Source organism: Alosa pseudoharengus, unplaced genomic scaffold (genome assembly GCF_046254945.1).
Source record: "Alosa pseudoharengus isolate Yale_2024_CS ecotype anadromous, Long Island Sound unplaced genomic scaffold, YU_APseudo_1.1 YU_APseudo_1.1_scf_18, whole genome shotgun sequence".
NCBI lineage: Eukaryota > Metazoa > Chordata > Actinopteri > Clupeiformes > Clupeidae > Alosa > Alosa pseudoharengus.
Genome location: NW_027468650.1, coordinates 15,842,459 through 15,855,969, shown reverse-complemented (window position 1 = coordinate 15,855,969; position 13,511 = coordinate 15,842,459). Strand labels below are relative to the sequence as shown.

Sequence of the window (13,511 nt, the reverse complement as noted above, 5' to 3'; positions counted from 1 at the left end):
CGCAGTTCCGTTCCGTCAACGCATGCCAGTGGGTGTTCCCGACGCTATGCAAATGACTTGAAGTATAACCGTAATTTGATTGGCTGGTGCCGTCTGTTGTTATCCGCCGGTGCAGCAAAATTTGAACTTCTCGACGCGAGCGATGGGAGCACTGGGAGCAACGCGACTTAACGGACCCACAATTCAGTTCGGCAATGGATGACGTAAGCCCATGTAAAGTGGACGCGTCTCCAGCACTGCACCGCACGCAACTGTATGTGGGAGCCATAAATTAACTAGTATCACTTACAATTCACAGCAGCAGCCAATGTAAGGGAACACTAGCCCAGATAGCAAATATAAGAAAATTAAGGGAAAATGTTATTAAAATGGAATAAGTATAACTGAATAAATTAAAAAGTGTTTGGACCTAAATTTGCAATCGGTGGGCCGTTTATAGGCATCCCCAGTGGTCCACCAGCCCCCTCTATCTGAGAAGTTTCAAAAGTGCCCCATATGTTCTGTACACAAACCAAATGCTTGAAAATATCCTGAAGCCCTGGCTTTTTTTTCTATCGCCAGTGTTGCTTAGTGGGGCCTTTATGAATTGTATTGTGTAATTGGAATAGAATAGCCCACCTAGGCTACACAGGGGGAAGAGTACTCAGTCTCAGCTTGGTCACCTGTAACAGAGAGAATCAGAGAGTCTCAGATTGAACTTAGTTATCTTAAGAAGCAGAGAATCAGAATTAGAATCAGAGTTAGTCAAAACAAAATAGACGGATAACTGTTAAAATAAAATAAAATAAAATGGATAAAACGGATCAAATGTTTCACAGGCTTCATTACACACATCAGAATAAGGATTTGTGACATGTGAGTAAAATGTTAGCAGACTCACTGGGTTGGTAGTAGTCATACACCTTGGCTAAGGCTGGTTTAAGTTTGCTCACTGGGTGGTCTTGTCTCAGGATTAATCCGTAGTAAAAATGATATCCCTTTGGAACCTGTTTAATGCCAACATGAAAAAACAATGAAAAAACTGCTCTTAAAGGTCAGAGAATACAGAGAATAACACATATCAGTGATCTGTATTTGGGAAAAACATGGTTTAATAGCCTGGAAATCCAGACCCAAATCCGAAAGATTAAGGTGTGGCTATGAGTAATGAAAATGGCCCAATTTGAGGGGCAGCGCCTTGAAAATATCACTGCACGCAATTGGATAACATGCAACCAATGTTCACTGACTGATTCCGGACTTCGACGCAATTGGATAACACCAAAGATTATAAATGGCAGAGCAAGATATTTCATCAGGAGCTACTTCCGGGAACCTGGATTGCACGAGGGGGGAGTGGGGGGTCAAAATCCCCCTTTATGCAGAGCAGAGATAGCGACTGTTCCATTGAAGTCTATGGCCATAGCTCAGAATTTCACCACATATGCTAAAATTTTGGTTCTATAGAGTTAGGAATGTGAATTTCGGGCATGTTTTCATGATCCTCAAACCCTTCTGAACATTTCAGATACATTTTTAGCATTTTTGAACATTCCAGTCTGGAGAAAATCAACCTTATATCAGGTGTGCGCCTGTGATTTATTCTGCTGCTGTTGGCCGGATGCTACCTACGCTCATCCATAAGTCGACGACACACCTTTTTAAGCATTCATTGTGCAGACAGGACTCGATCCCCATTTCGTGCCCATAGACTTGAACTACGATGAACTATCTTGCTTGGCCATGTATAATGTGAACTGTGACAACACTACAACCAATGTTTACTGACTGATTATGGTAACCCCCAACCAGGAGAATCACAAATTTTTTTGCAGCAATTGTGCAGTAGCCTTCTGGTGGTATTTACGACAGTTGTGTAAAATACAAATACCGGTACTCCCCAACTGCAGGGGGAGTCCAGTAACGAAAAAAAACCCTGAAACTGCATTGGATACCTTAATATCTATTCTTGAATTTCCCCTGGGGATCAATAAAGTATCTATCCATCTATCTATCTATATCTCACCAGTGACAAATACACAGTGATGTGGTTTATATCTCACCTGTGACAGATACACAAGGATGTGGTCACCTTTCTTATCGACTCGGTCCACAAATATGCTGCCCTGTAGCTGGAATAATAGACCTATTATTGGCACCATAACATGATATTATTTAATAACTAATACAGACTGAGGACGGACAACTTACTCTTTCAACAGAGGCAGAGTCAGCTGTGAAACCAGATAACATTTTCACATCTATTATAGCCATGTTGGTGCTCTCCTGTGACCCATGATACCTATGAAAGAATGAGTGTAAAGAGTCAAAGGCTGTGTCTCAAACCGCCTACTTGCACACTTTAAGTATATTACACTTTAAGTTTAAGTATATAGTGCAAATATTGGGACAATACAAACCATCGAAAAGTGGGCACAACGCAAGTAAGCGTTCATTGCACACTAGCCGTGTACTGACAGAAATGTGTGGTTTGAGGCACAGCCGAAGTCTTTTCTAAAAGCAGTATGCTACTGTATGTTCTAACTATTATAGTTATGGCATCACACACTGGTTGGGTTTACATGAGCATTTATATGAACATTTGGCTTCAGAAAATGATGTGGGTTTCCCTCCACGGTGCTGTGTGAATTACTATGGACATTCTCATAAAGGATGACTCATGGACAAGTATGGGATCAAAATGTAAGATTGTCCCAGGACCGTTTAAGGAAATAAACCCATCTCCATCAACCTTGGTTGCACTTAAGCAAATAGAGAGGTAATCCACTGCCCCGTTTAGCAAATCTTTTTTAAATCACGTTATTTTATTTCTAAGCAGGATTTCTTATTTGAATGGACAGATTGTGCATTAAAATTATGAACCAGCTATTGTTTAGTCGACCAGTTGATGAAAAATGCCTAACTTTAAGGGTGTAATAGACAGCTATACTCTTCATTGGTTACTTACTGGATTGTGATATTTAATGTGAAGGCCTGTCCATTGACCTTGTTGCACTCTCCCTCAGTTAGAGGCCTGGCTTGAATCGTAATGCTCAAGGTTGAGTGCTCAGTGGGAGTGGGGATGTTGTAGAAAAGAGCCACCTGTTACAGAAGAGAGTTATAGAAATACTACTAACAGAATATCAACCATTAGTTGTTTAGTTGTTCACAGTGAATATGATCTTTCACACTGACCCCCACAGAAGCACATGCAGAGCCTGTCACTTCTACGCTGTACTTCCCAGGAACGTCCTGCAGCGCTGTCTCCTGGTACAGTAATGTGTTGTGCTGGTTCACATCAAACTGGTGTTTGTCGCCCCCTGCTGACTGCACTGTGACTGTGCTGGAGCCATGAGGGATGAAGACCTTGGTGGCGTACAGAGACAGAGCCTGCAGTGCCACCACCGTGTCCTGAGAGAATACAAACCCATCTGTCAGTGTGGCCAAATACTGAAGCTGGAGGAAAGCTCACACTCACACACACACTAACACAACAGAAGACGTTTAAAAAGGAAAGGTGTGTGAAGCACCTGTGTGGAAGAGAAGCCTCCATATGGATTTTGCTGCTTCACCAGCCAGCTGACAATCCTGGAAGCATAGCCTAAGTCAGCAGCAGTAAGTGTGGGTTTGGTAAGAACAGCTAACAGCACATAAGAACTCGTCTCCACCGCCAGAGAATCAGCTCTCTCTGGTGAGGACTGAGACCAGTGCAGGAGACTCCCTGAGAAGACACGAGTCACATGAGATAAAGGAAGCAGGTTCAACTGTTGGTTCATGTGTGTCTGTTCAGGCACAGTGTCAATTCTGTCCTACCATCAGAGGTTGCTACACTGTCCAAGTGTTTCAGAAGCTCAGCTCGAATGTCTTCTTCTCCAGCGAGGCTGAAGGTGTAGGCCAGTAGAGCAGTGGTGTAGGTGTTGGACAGGTCACTGACGGAGGACTTTAGATATGTGAGGGTTTTTTCCTGGAATAACATAACATTCTCTGATTTCTCCATGGGATGAACTGTATGTCTTTGTCTCTGGTGTATGATAGTAAAATAATAATAACAACCAAAAAAGTGATACATTCTTGCTCCTTGATATACAAGGTAGCTACATATCCAATGTTTTTTTTCCTCAGTTAGCATGAACCTATACGCTACATACCGTAACAGATATGTTCAGCTCAAGCATTGATGCAGTGACGTAGGCAGTTATTGTAACAACATCGTTCACTCCACCCTATAGCACAATGACAAACTCAAGCATTGAAGCATTTCAATAAAGCATTTGTCAAAATCCAAACTTAAGAAATATGATGGTTGCGTTATTCACAAACACAATATATATGTGCACCTTCATTCTGTTGTGGAAGAGTTTCCCTTGCATGTGGAAAACACCATCTGGTTGAAGTCTGCTTTCAAGCCAATTCTTTGCATCCAAAATAATTGTTGGATCAATATAAATGAAGGACTTTGCTTTACCAAATGACCTCAGCACAAATGAAGTCAGCCTGGAAAATGAGAGCAGGAACACTGTTAGCCATTTGTGTGAAATCTGCACTGAGGAATATTTTAAAGAAATGGAACAGTACATATTGAACTGCTTTCCTGTATACCACTGTGCAGTCATAACATTGCAGTTAAATGTTCTCACAATTCAAAGGTAATCATTATCATTGCAGCACGTAATACACACATATTCTTAGTGATCTATTAAAGTGTATTAACCATAAGGAGTTTTTGGGCCCTATTTTCGCAAAGCAAAACCCGGCACAAAACATAGTATTATCCAGACGCAAAGCATATTCCTATCGTACACTTGAGTTTTTCGCCATGCCCTTCTCTTTTATTACACGATGCGCTCATGCGCTATCTTACACTATCTAAAAAGCATTAAGCCACTGACCAAGAAAAACCTGGTCTATAGCGAAAGGCGCATATGAAGCACAGCTGAAGATAGATAGATAGATAGATAGATAGATAGATACTTTATTGATCCCCAGGGGAAATTCAAGGTATCAGCAGCATACAGACAACACAAACACATTCTTTAACAGCAGAAAGAGTAATTAAAGTATATAATATAAAAACACAACTAAGCAATAAGGACAGTAGAAGATAAAGAATATGCTAAATATACTAAAATACAAATTATACTAACTAACACTTAAATACAATATATAAAAATATACCAAAATACAAATTACAAAAATACAAATTATACTTACTAACACTTAATCTAAATCAATTCTAAAAACAGTATCCACATAGTGGTGCACAGAGGCGCTTGCAATGACTGAGGCAGGGACTGAGCCTGTGCTCTGTGTGAATGAGTGTCATGGTGGTAGTGCAATGGTGATAGTGGTCATGGTGATAGTGCAAATGAGTAAGTCCAACAGTGCAACAATGCAGAAATAAAGTAAAGTAAAGTCTATATATCTATATATTTAACTATTTAAAAAAATGTATAAGTGTGGCCACAGTTCGGCAGTGGCATTGAGGGGGGGGTTATGCATATGTGCTATGTGCTAATATAGCACGCAAACAGTGAGGCATAAAGACAGTGGTAAAAGTGGCTAGTGGACAGACAGTACCAAACATGGAGGGGGTGAAGAGGCAGACAGACTATGCAGAGAAGTCTATCTCTCCTCTTCCCTTAAGTGAGGCATTGAACAGTTCAATGGCCCTGGGGACAAATGACTTTCTCAGTCTGTCAGTTGTGCAAGGCAGTGAGCGAAGTCTCCAGCTGATCAGGCCCTTATGCTTAACAATAGTGCTGTGGAGTGGGTGACACTCATTGTCCAAGATGTTGATCAGTTTGTTCAGGGTCCTTTTGTCAGATAGTGAAGTGATGCACTCCAGTTCAGCTCCCACTACAGAGCCAGCTTTCCTTACCAGCCTGTCAATTCGCCCCGCATCCTTCTTCCTTGTGCTTCCTCCCCAACATACTACTGCATAGAAGAGGATGCTGGCAACAACAGACTGGTAGAACATCCTGAGGAGCTTACTGCACACATTGAAGGACCGCTGCCTCCTCAGGAAGTACAGCCTGCTCTGCCCTTTCTTGTAGAGTGCATCAGTGTTGACTGACCAGTCCAGTTTATTGTCCAGGTGGAGACCCAGATACTTGTAGGTGCTAACCACCTCCACATTGACCCCATCAATGTGGACTGGTAGCAGAGTGGGCTTAGACCTGCGGAAATCCACCACCATCTCCTTGGTCTTTGAAGTGTTAAGTTGAAGATGATTAAGTTTGCACCATTGCACAAAGTCCTCCACCAGGCTCCTGTACTCCTCCTCCTGCCCGTTCCTGATACACCCCACAATTGCAGTATCATCAGAAAACTTCTGCATGTGGCATGACTCGAGCTGAAGACGCAATGTCACGAGATTTAAGCAGCAACTCCTCTGCAGGATAAATATCAGTCATTACTCAGTCATTCAGTCATCTGCCATTGTCACCATTGTCAGTCAATAGTAAAAGTAATTAACTGTGTATAACTGTTTTGTCGTTGACACTGACACCAACGTGAAGTTAGTTTCACTTTGTCTATGAGTTCAAATAATAGACGAGTGCAGATGCATGTAGGCTATACTCTGCTAGGTTTTAGTAAAGCATGGTTTAGTGCAGTGGTCCCCAAACTTTTTCGTCCAAGGGCCAGCTCACTATGCCTGGCTCTAAGAGAGGGCCAGAGACTCGGAGTATATTAGTAACCATAAATAGCTTAGTGCTGTGAACAACAGCAGTCTACCTTAGTTGAATATTCCATTACATTTAATCATAGGCTACTGCAATTTAATACCATTGTTAGCTATGTTTATATTGCAATCATGCCATATCAGTGCAAAATGTAGCTCAAATGAAATAATACTAATAAAAAAAATAGAATTCCCAAAAGTATTAGCAGGGAGTCCCAAAAGTGTATTTTATTCAAAATGTGTGAACTCTGAACTCTGTGTCTTTGCATACACAGCTCAAGTTGTAAACAAGCAATATCCTACAAATATTTTGAAGTTCTCAAACTATGAGAGTTTTATGAAGTGCTGACAAAAACATCTGAAAAGACCACTTTCACTCACCTGATGAGAACTTTGTGAATTTGTATGAACATTTGAGCGAGTGAATAAAAAATAGAAATCATTATCCCAGAAAGTCACAGAAATATGACTTGAATAGAAGTTAGTTAGTTATTAACAATTAACTGATAAACTTTTAGAATACTTTGAGCACTGATGCAGTCAGCATAGGCCTCTTACATTGTTTGCAGGTAGGCCTACATTTCATTCCGTTTTCGATGGCAAACGCGAAACAGCGCCAAAACAACCACCAGTGGACAAAAAGAGAATTACATGTGTACTGTTAAGACTCGCCATAGAGAATGAATGGGGGAAATTACGGAGGTTATAGTTTCACGATGTCGTACTCCCATGCTGGCCAGATGCTATATACCACGGACATGTTTTGGGGGCCACCCAAAATGAGTTGGCGGGCCGTAGTTTGGGGACCACTGGTTTAGTGGAATACTTGTTCCATACGGTCTTGTGTGCAAGCAGATTCCTTCAACTTGGCCTATGCAGATAACATGATTTGTCTTCTATGATGGTCTTTTATAGCCTAGAAATCTAGACGCACCCTAGCGGCAGCAAATTAAATTTGCTATATATTAAATAGAGTTTGCTGCCAGGGCTAGTCTAGCAACTCTCCGTTGGCTTGTGAGCTCGAAAAATTAAACTTCTATCAGGCCAATCAAATCGTGTATAGAGTCGTTAGGCGGGCTTAACATAATGATTGATGGCAGAGTTGCAACGATTTGGCTTGAATTCCCTGCTACTTGAAGACAAATAAGATGGATGTTGCTGTTGGCGAACAGTGTGACACGAGTTAAGCTTTTATTAAGTTGGCAAACGTTTGAACTAGCCAACTAGCTCCGCTGGTGGTAAACGCATGGGACTCATAGCGCTGTCCTATTGCGTGCAGAGGGAATTTGAAAGACAACCGATTATCCTGCCCCTCGGACTGAGCACTGCGAACGGTGAGTGCCCAGACCCTACATTTTAATGTGGGTCTGGCTCGTCAGGCTATAGGTCTTTTACGATTGACCATGTCAGACTAGGCGATCAGAGAACCATAAATTCTTGCTGCGTATTGGTCAGGAGATTGGCCACATTACCAGCTCATGTAGCCTATCGTAGCCTACTCGTCACGTGTCGTCATAGTGTCAGTGTCAACCTATAGACCCCTTCCATGTTTGTAATCATCCAGAGCCTAGGTTGGGTACGTGTGCAGCATGGGGTCAGAAAAATGGCGCAGTTAATAGACCGGCATGGTGAGCTATCAAGGTATGCATTGTTAAAGGAGAATTCCGGTGTGATTTTGACCTAAAGTGTGTTGAAACATGATACAGAGTGTGAACGTATGTCTCATAGCTCATTTTGGCTTGTCCCCTGCACTCAGATATCTGGCGCTAGTTAGCCGATGCTACTAACAGTTTTTCGATGGGGGTGGCTCGGGCATTGGCCTAGCCATGCAAATAAATCACTGTTTTACACCATTTACGAGGCTCAAAGTAGCTCCATACTTCATTGGTAGACTTCTGAGGGTCTTGACATTTAAAATGAGACATTGAGAACTTTGAAAAAGCACTGGTAGTTTACTTACAAGACGATTTATACAGACAGTATCTTCACAGAGTTTAGCGTTTGCAGCCATCTTGCATTTAGTCACGATAAGTCGAGCGACGAGTAAGGATGAACAGGTATGATAAGGGATCAGATTCCAAAAATAATTCTGTGGAAATGCATGGATTCCAGTTTCTTCCAGTAGCAGCAACTGGAATCCATGCATTTCCACAGAATTATTTTTGGCTAACTAGTGCCAGATTTCTGAGTGCAGGGGACAAGCCGAGATGAGCTATGAGACATACGTTCACACTCGGTATCATGTTTCAACACACTTTAGGTCAATATCACACCGGAATTCTCCTTTAATCACGAGGAGCCACGAACGTTAATAAATTAGTCTTAGCTAATGGCGACTGTCTGCCTGATCCTGAGCTGATAACAGAATGGGTATACAACGTTAGCAAGTGGCCAGATTCATTAGCCCGACATATACGGCTATCTGGTTGACAAGCCCAGCCTGTATACATGCAAAAAAGTAATACAAGCATTTTTCTTGACGTTTCCTTGACGTCTCAGTCAGTTCACACCCACACAATTCAATGGGATGGGAAGCTTTCTGACCCCAACATGCACACACCTTTTCTGTGACGTGGACATGAAGGGGTCTATACAGTGTATGGTGACAACACATAACATGCTAGACTTTTGGTTGTGGAGTTGTGGAACGTTGCAGTCAATAAATCTAGGGTCGTCGTTGAATATGTCACATTACAAGACCCATTCCTCCATCGGTGTTGTTCCTGACCTTTCATATTCGGGCGTGACACTGGAAATTTGTCGGCTACAACAAAGTTGTGACAAAATCGGGCTGAAATCTTGTAGTCTGCATAGGCCATTAGAATTGTGTGTTAGGTAGAAAATTGTGTGTGGTGTTTTGCAAAATGCGTTTTAGAAAATTGAAAACTGAGTCAAACACTGAGAATTAGTGTATGGTTTTGCAGATTTGGTGTGGGGTTATGGTGTTTGAAATACTTCTTTAGAAAATTATTTGACAAGCAAAGATTTAGTAACTATGACATAGAAGGCCTATGCCATGTTATACACGACAAGGTGGAGCTGGGGAGGAGGTGGGTTGCGTAGATGCATGCAGCAAGCAGTTAGGAACAAACTAAAGCAGCTTTAAATAAGGCTCCCTGTTTGCGTGTAGTCATTTAGAAGCGAGGGGAGTTGACCAGCTGATGCGCTGATGCAGATAAGCTGATGCGACCCTGTTGTTGGCCAATAGCAGTTAACGCCGTCTTGACTACTTGGCCTGCCAGAACTGACGCTGGATACTCAATTTCAGCCTTTTCTGAGAGTTAGGGGTTTAGAGGTACAGTCTCCCCCATGAACTCCCATCCGTTAGTCCATTAATGATTTGTCTCCTCCTGTAATGTCTTTCAATTAATAACTCACCAGGTGTTTCCCTCTCCTCTGCCAAACGTGCTGTAGGATCCATCACGGTGCTTGTAGTTCAGCTGCCTCTGGTATCCTGGTGGTTATAACGGGTTTACTGCACACCATCAGAACAACTTGAGATATGACACAGCATGCCCTGAAGAAGGCCCCATGCCGCTACGTGTGGGCATTTTAAAGTTGTCCTTTTAGGACATGTCATTTTTGCAATAAAGACATTTTAATTAAGGAGTGCCTCAGCCATCAGATTCTCTACACTGCCTCTTAGACGTACCCTGGACCGAAGAGCACCCAAATCAAACTCAAAAGGAAATGAGCACGCCGTTCATCTTGAATCTGAACATATGACACAGCATATTTCACCTCAAGGGGAGGAGTTCTCACCGCTCTTGAGGAAATTGATGGCCTTCTCCTTGATGACTGCAGTGAGCTGCCCAGTGTTCTGTAGGTACTGCAGAATGTAGATATTTGGGGAGAGAATGGCCATATTCTGCTCCCCACAACCAAAAGGCATCTGCAGGAGGGTGCCAATGTTCTTCAGAGCACGACCCAGGATGTCTCCTACAGAAGGGGTATACTTCAGAAAAAGATAATAAGATGTATCTGATTATTGATTGAGCACCATTATTGCACTTAGATTGAGATATGAAGATGTACCCAGCACAGACACTGAGGCTCTGGCGGATCCCTTCACTACAACTGCTGGGAGTTTCAACTCCACCTCCTCTGTTAGAGCGCCTGTGGGAACAACATAAAAGACACAGACTCCAGACACAAATTAAACTTACGAGGAGATCGACATCAATCAAATATTTCACCACTGACAAAAGGAAGAAAATATACACATTAACATGTGTACCGGTATATGTAACAACAAACCCATATGATGACATAAACCTATGAATACTAAATGACTCCATAATATCACAGCCATGGTTAAATGTTATGAAATGGGCTGTGGAGGGCAGGTCAAACTCACCCTTTGGACACAGAAGCCAGTTGTAACTCTCAGTCTTCTGAGATCCCTCTGCCTTTAGTGGCCATAGTTACAGATGGGTTACTGATATATCAATGTAGAGTACATCACAGTCACACACACACAGACACACACACTTACCTTAACCAGGAGTTGGCGAGTGACTGTGTCAATGCGACCTCTCTCTAGTACGGTAACTAGCTGATTGTCACATAGAGTCTGAGATTGGGCGGCCTCTGCACTCACTGTCACATTCATCACACCTGTCGTGACATATTAACCCACACACACGCGCACACATACACACAAACATCCCACTGCATTAGTATTACTATACACACCAGACATACACAGACATATCTATCACTTCTACTTACTGTGCGGATACTCACCAAGCACAGAGGGCACCAGTGTCCATTTGAAGGTCTTCCTTCCATTTGCACACAGACAGGAGGAGTACTGGCCATCAGAGGAGGGGGTCAGAGTGAAGTCTGATGAAGGGGCTGGAGTCACTGTGACCTACCAGAGAGGGGTTCATATTTAACGCACACTCAAAACTACAGAAAGCGCTTATGTGTGAAGCGGCTAAGCGTAGGCTACATTTTTGTTTGGTTTAAAACATTCATTCATTCATTCAATCATTCAAAACATGACCTAGCAATAGCAACAGAACTTGAGTAACCGTTTTGCCATTATTTCATAAACACCTGCTCTGTGTTACCAAGATATCCACTTAAGTTTTCAAGCCAATCAGCCAGTGCTGGTTTGTCTCTCTGGTGAAACCATTTTGTACCTCAAATGGCACTGTTTCAAATACAATGCAAGTTAATGGAGGAGTGGCATCACAAAATCATAAAAGCGTACACCTTCAACACACACTCAAAGCCACAGCGAGAGCACTGCTGGGTAGACTTTTGTCATGTTCCGTTGCCTCAGGATGGGAGTCCATTACGCCAAATAACTCTCATCTTCACATTGGGCTATAGCATTTAGGGCCTGTGTCCACCAATCGTATTTTTTGTGCTGACAGCGCCCTCAACCTCATTTTCAGAGCTCTTCGTCAAGTGTTTATTGTTGCGAGGTTACAAAGTTTTGATTGGTCCTCGAGAGAGAAGTGACATTGACGAGGCCAGCGCTGTTCTAAACGTTGAACAGATTTCAACTTTCAGCGCTCGGAAAGTGCCGAGGGCTATTTTGCCGCCGGGCGCTGAGAACACTGAACTTTGTAGGATTTGCATAGAAAATAGCTGCCGTTGGCGCAAAAAACGTGATTGGTGGACACAAGCCCTTAAGCAATTTGAGCGAGGGGACAACCCCTCATGTGTAGACATCTAGCTAGGCCTACTTCTAACACACAGAATTTGTCAGGTGTAGATATTACCATGATGCACTTGGGCTGGTAGTTGAAAACTGTTGCTTTGAGCTCAAAGGTCTCTCCACGGATGATGGAGTACGGCAGGGAGAGCTCCAGGAAGAAGGGCTGGAAAACTGTGAGCTGAACTGGTGGGGCCAGACCAAAGCCCTGGGGGGACAGGCAGAAAGCCTCAGTCTCCCAGGTGGTGATGGTGTCAGGGACAGTGAGAGGGACTCGTGCTTCTCCAGACTCCCTGTTGAGACAGTTCACAGGTCAGAGGAGTGTGCCATAGCAACAATAAAAACTACAAACAATAATTGGATCCAACACTTCCAGATAACTTACTGTACATATACTTTCATAGCTTGAGTTTTTCGTGTGAGTACATGTAAGGGATAATCAGAGCCGGACAGTAACGGAGTACATTTACTTGAGTACAGTACTTGAGTACAATTTTGAGGGATCTGTACTTTACTCGAGTATCATTTTTGGGGAGTACTCATGACTTTACTCAAGTACATTTAAGAGCCAAATATTGTACTCTTTACTCCACTACATTTCTATCCATAACTGTGAGTACCCGTTACTTCTTCTACAAAAAAAGGAAAAAAAGAAAAATCTCAGAAACCCTCAATTTGTTGTTTCCCTCTCAAACGTGATTGGATTGTGCAGGCGCCACTGATTGGGACAGCCTATCAGCAATCACCTTCAGCTTTCCGCCAAAGTCAACTCCATGGTCAGATTTAGATAAGAGACAAAACCATAGACGAAACAATGGATGAAGATGCAGCAGGTCCATCCCGGGAATGTGCCAACCTGTGGCCCCACCTCGCCAGACTATTTCAATTTTCTGAACAAGTTAATGATAGTTTTCGCTTCAAGTGTTTCAATTACAAAATAGTATTTTGTATTTTAAATACAAGTAGGCTATTAGAAATACTGCCCATCCCTGGCAACATGTTAAAAAGATGAAAATTACTTGATTTTACTTTCAATTCCTTTTACATTCTCCAAGGTATTAACATTAACATTTTTCATAACTCCATGTAGGACGTTTCTGTACATAAATGTAAGCACTGTGGCAGTAGTAATGTAATATTTAGAAAATGTAATCTTGTACTCTCGATACTCAAGTACTTTTA

The 13,511-nt window shown here is 42.4% G+C and overlaps 1 protein-coding gene across 1 annotated transcript in view; it reads right to left on the bottom strand.

Moving 5' to 3' along the window:
- Positions 1-618: 618 nt before the first annotated feature.
- LOC143131454 (alpha-2-macroglobulin-like protein 1) overlaps positions 619-13,511 on the bottom strand; it is a 33,138-nt gene continuing 20,245 nt past the window's right edge. Inside the window, exons 18-34 of the mRNA XM_076291109.1 lie at positions 12,397-12,622; positions 11,408-11,534; positions 11,157-11,278; positions 11,019-11,070; positions 10,697-10,777; positions 10,424-10,600; positions 10,040-10,115; positions 4,317-4,473; positions 4,128-4,202; positions 3,793-3,961; positions 3,510-3,700; positions 3,175-3,390; positions 2,948-3,081; positions 2,173-2,281; positions 2,043-2,111; positions 881-986; positions 619-662 (exon numbers count right to left, since the gene is read on the bottom strand). Of these exons, the coding sequence (XP_076147224.1) occupies positions 619-662; positions 881-986; positions 2,043-2,111; positions 2,173-2,281; positions 2,948-3,081; positions 3,175-3,390; positions 3,510-3,700; positions 3,793-3,961; positions 4,128-4,202; positions 4,317-4,473; positions 10,040-10,115; positions 10,424-10,600; positions 10,697-10,777; positions 11,019-11,070; positions 11,157-11,278; positions 11,408-11,534; positions 12,397-12,622 (2,131 nt within the window). The remainder of the gene's footprint in view (positions 663-880; positions 987-2,042; positions 2,112-2,172; positions 2,282-2,947; positions 3,082-3,174; positions 3,391-3,509; positions 3,701-3,792; positions 3,962-4,127; positions 4,203-4,316; positions 4,474-10,039; positions 10,116-10,423; positions 10,601-10,696; positions 10,778-11,018; positions 11,071-11,156; positions 11,279-11,407; positions 11,535-12,396; positions 12,623-13,511) is intronic.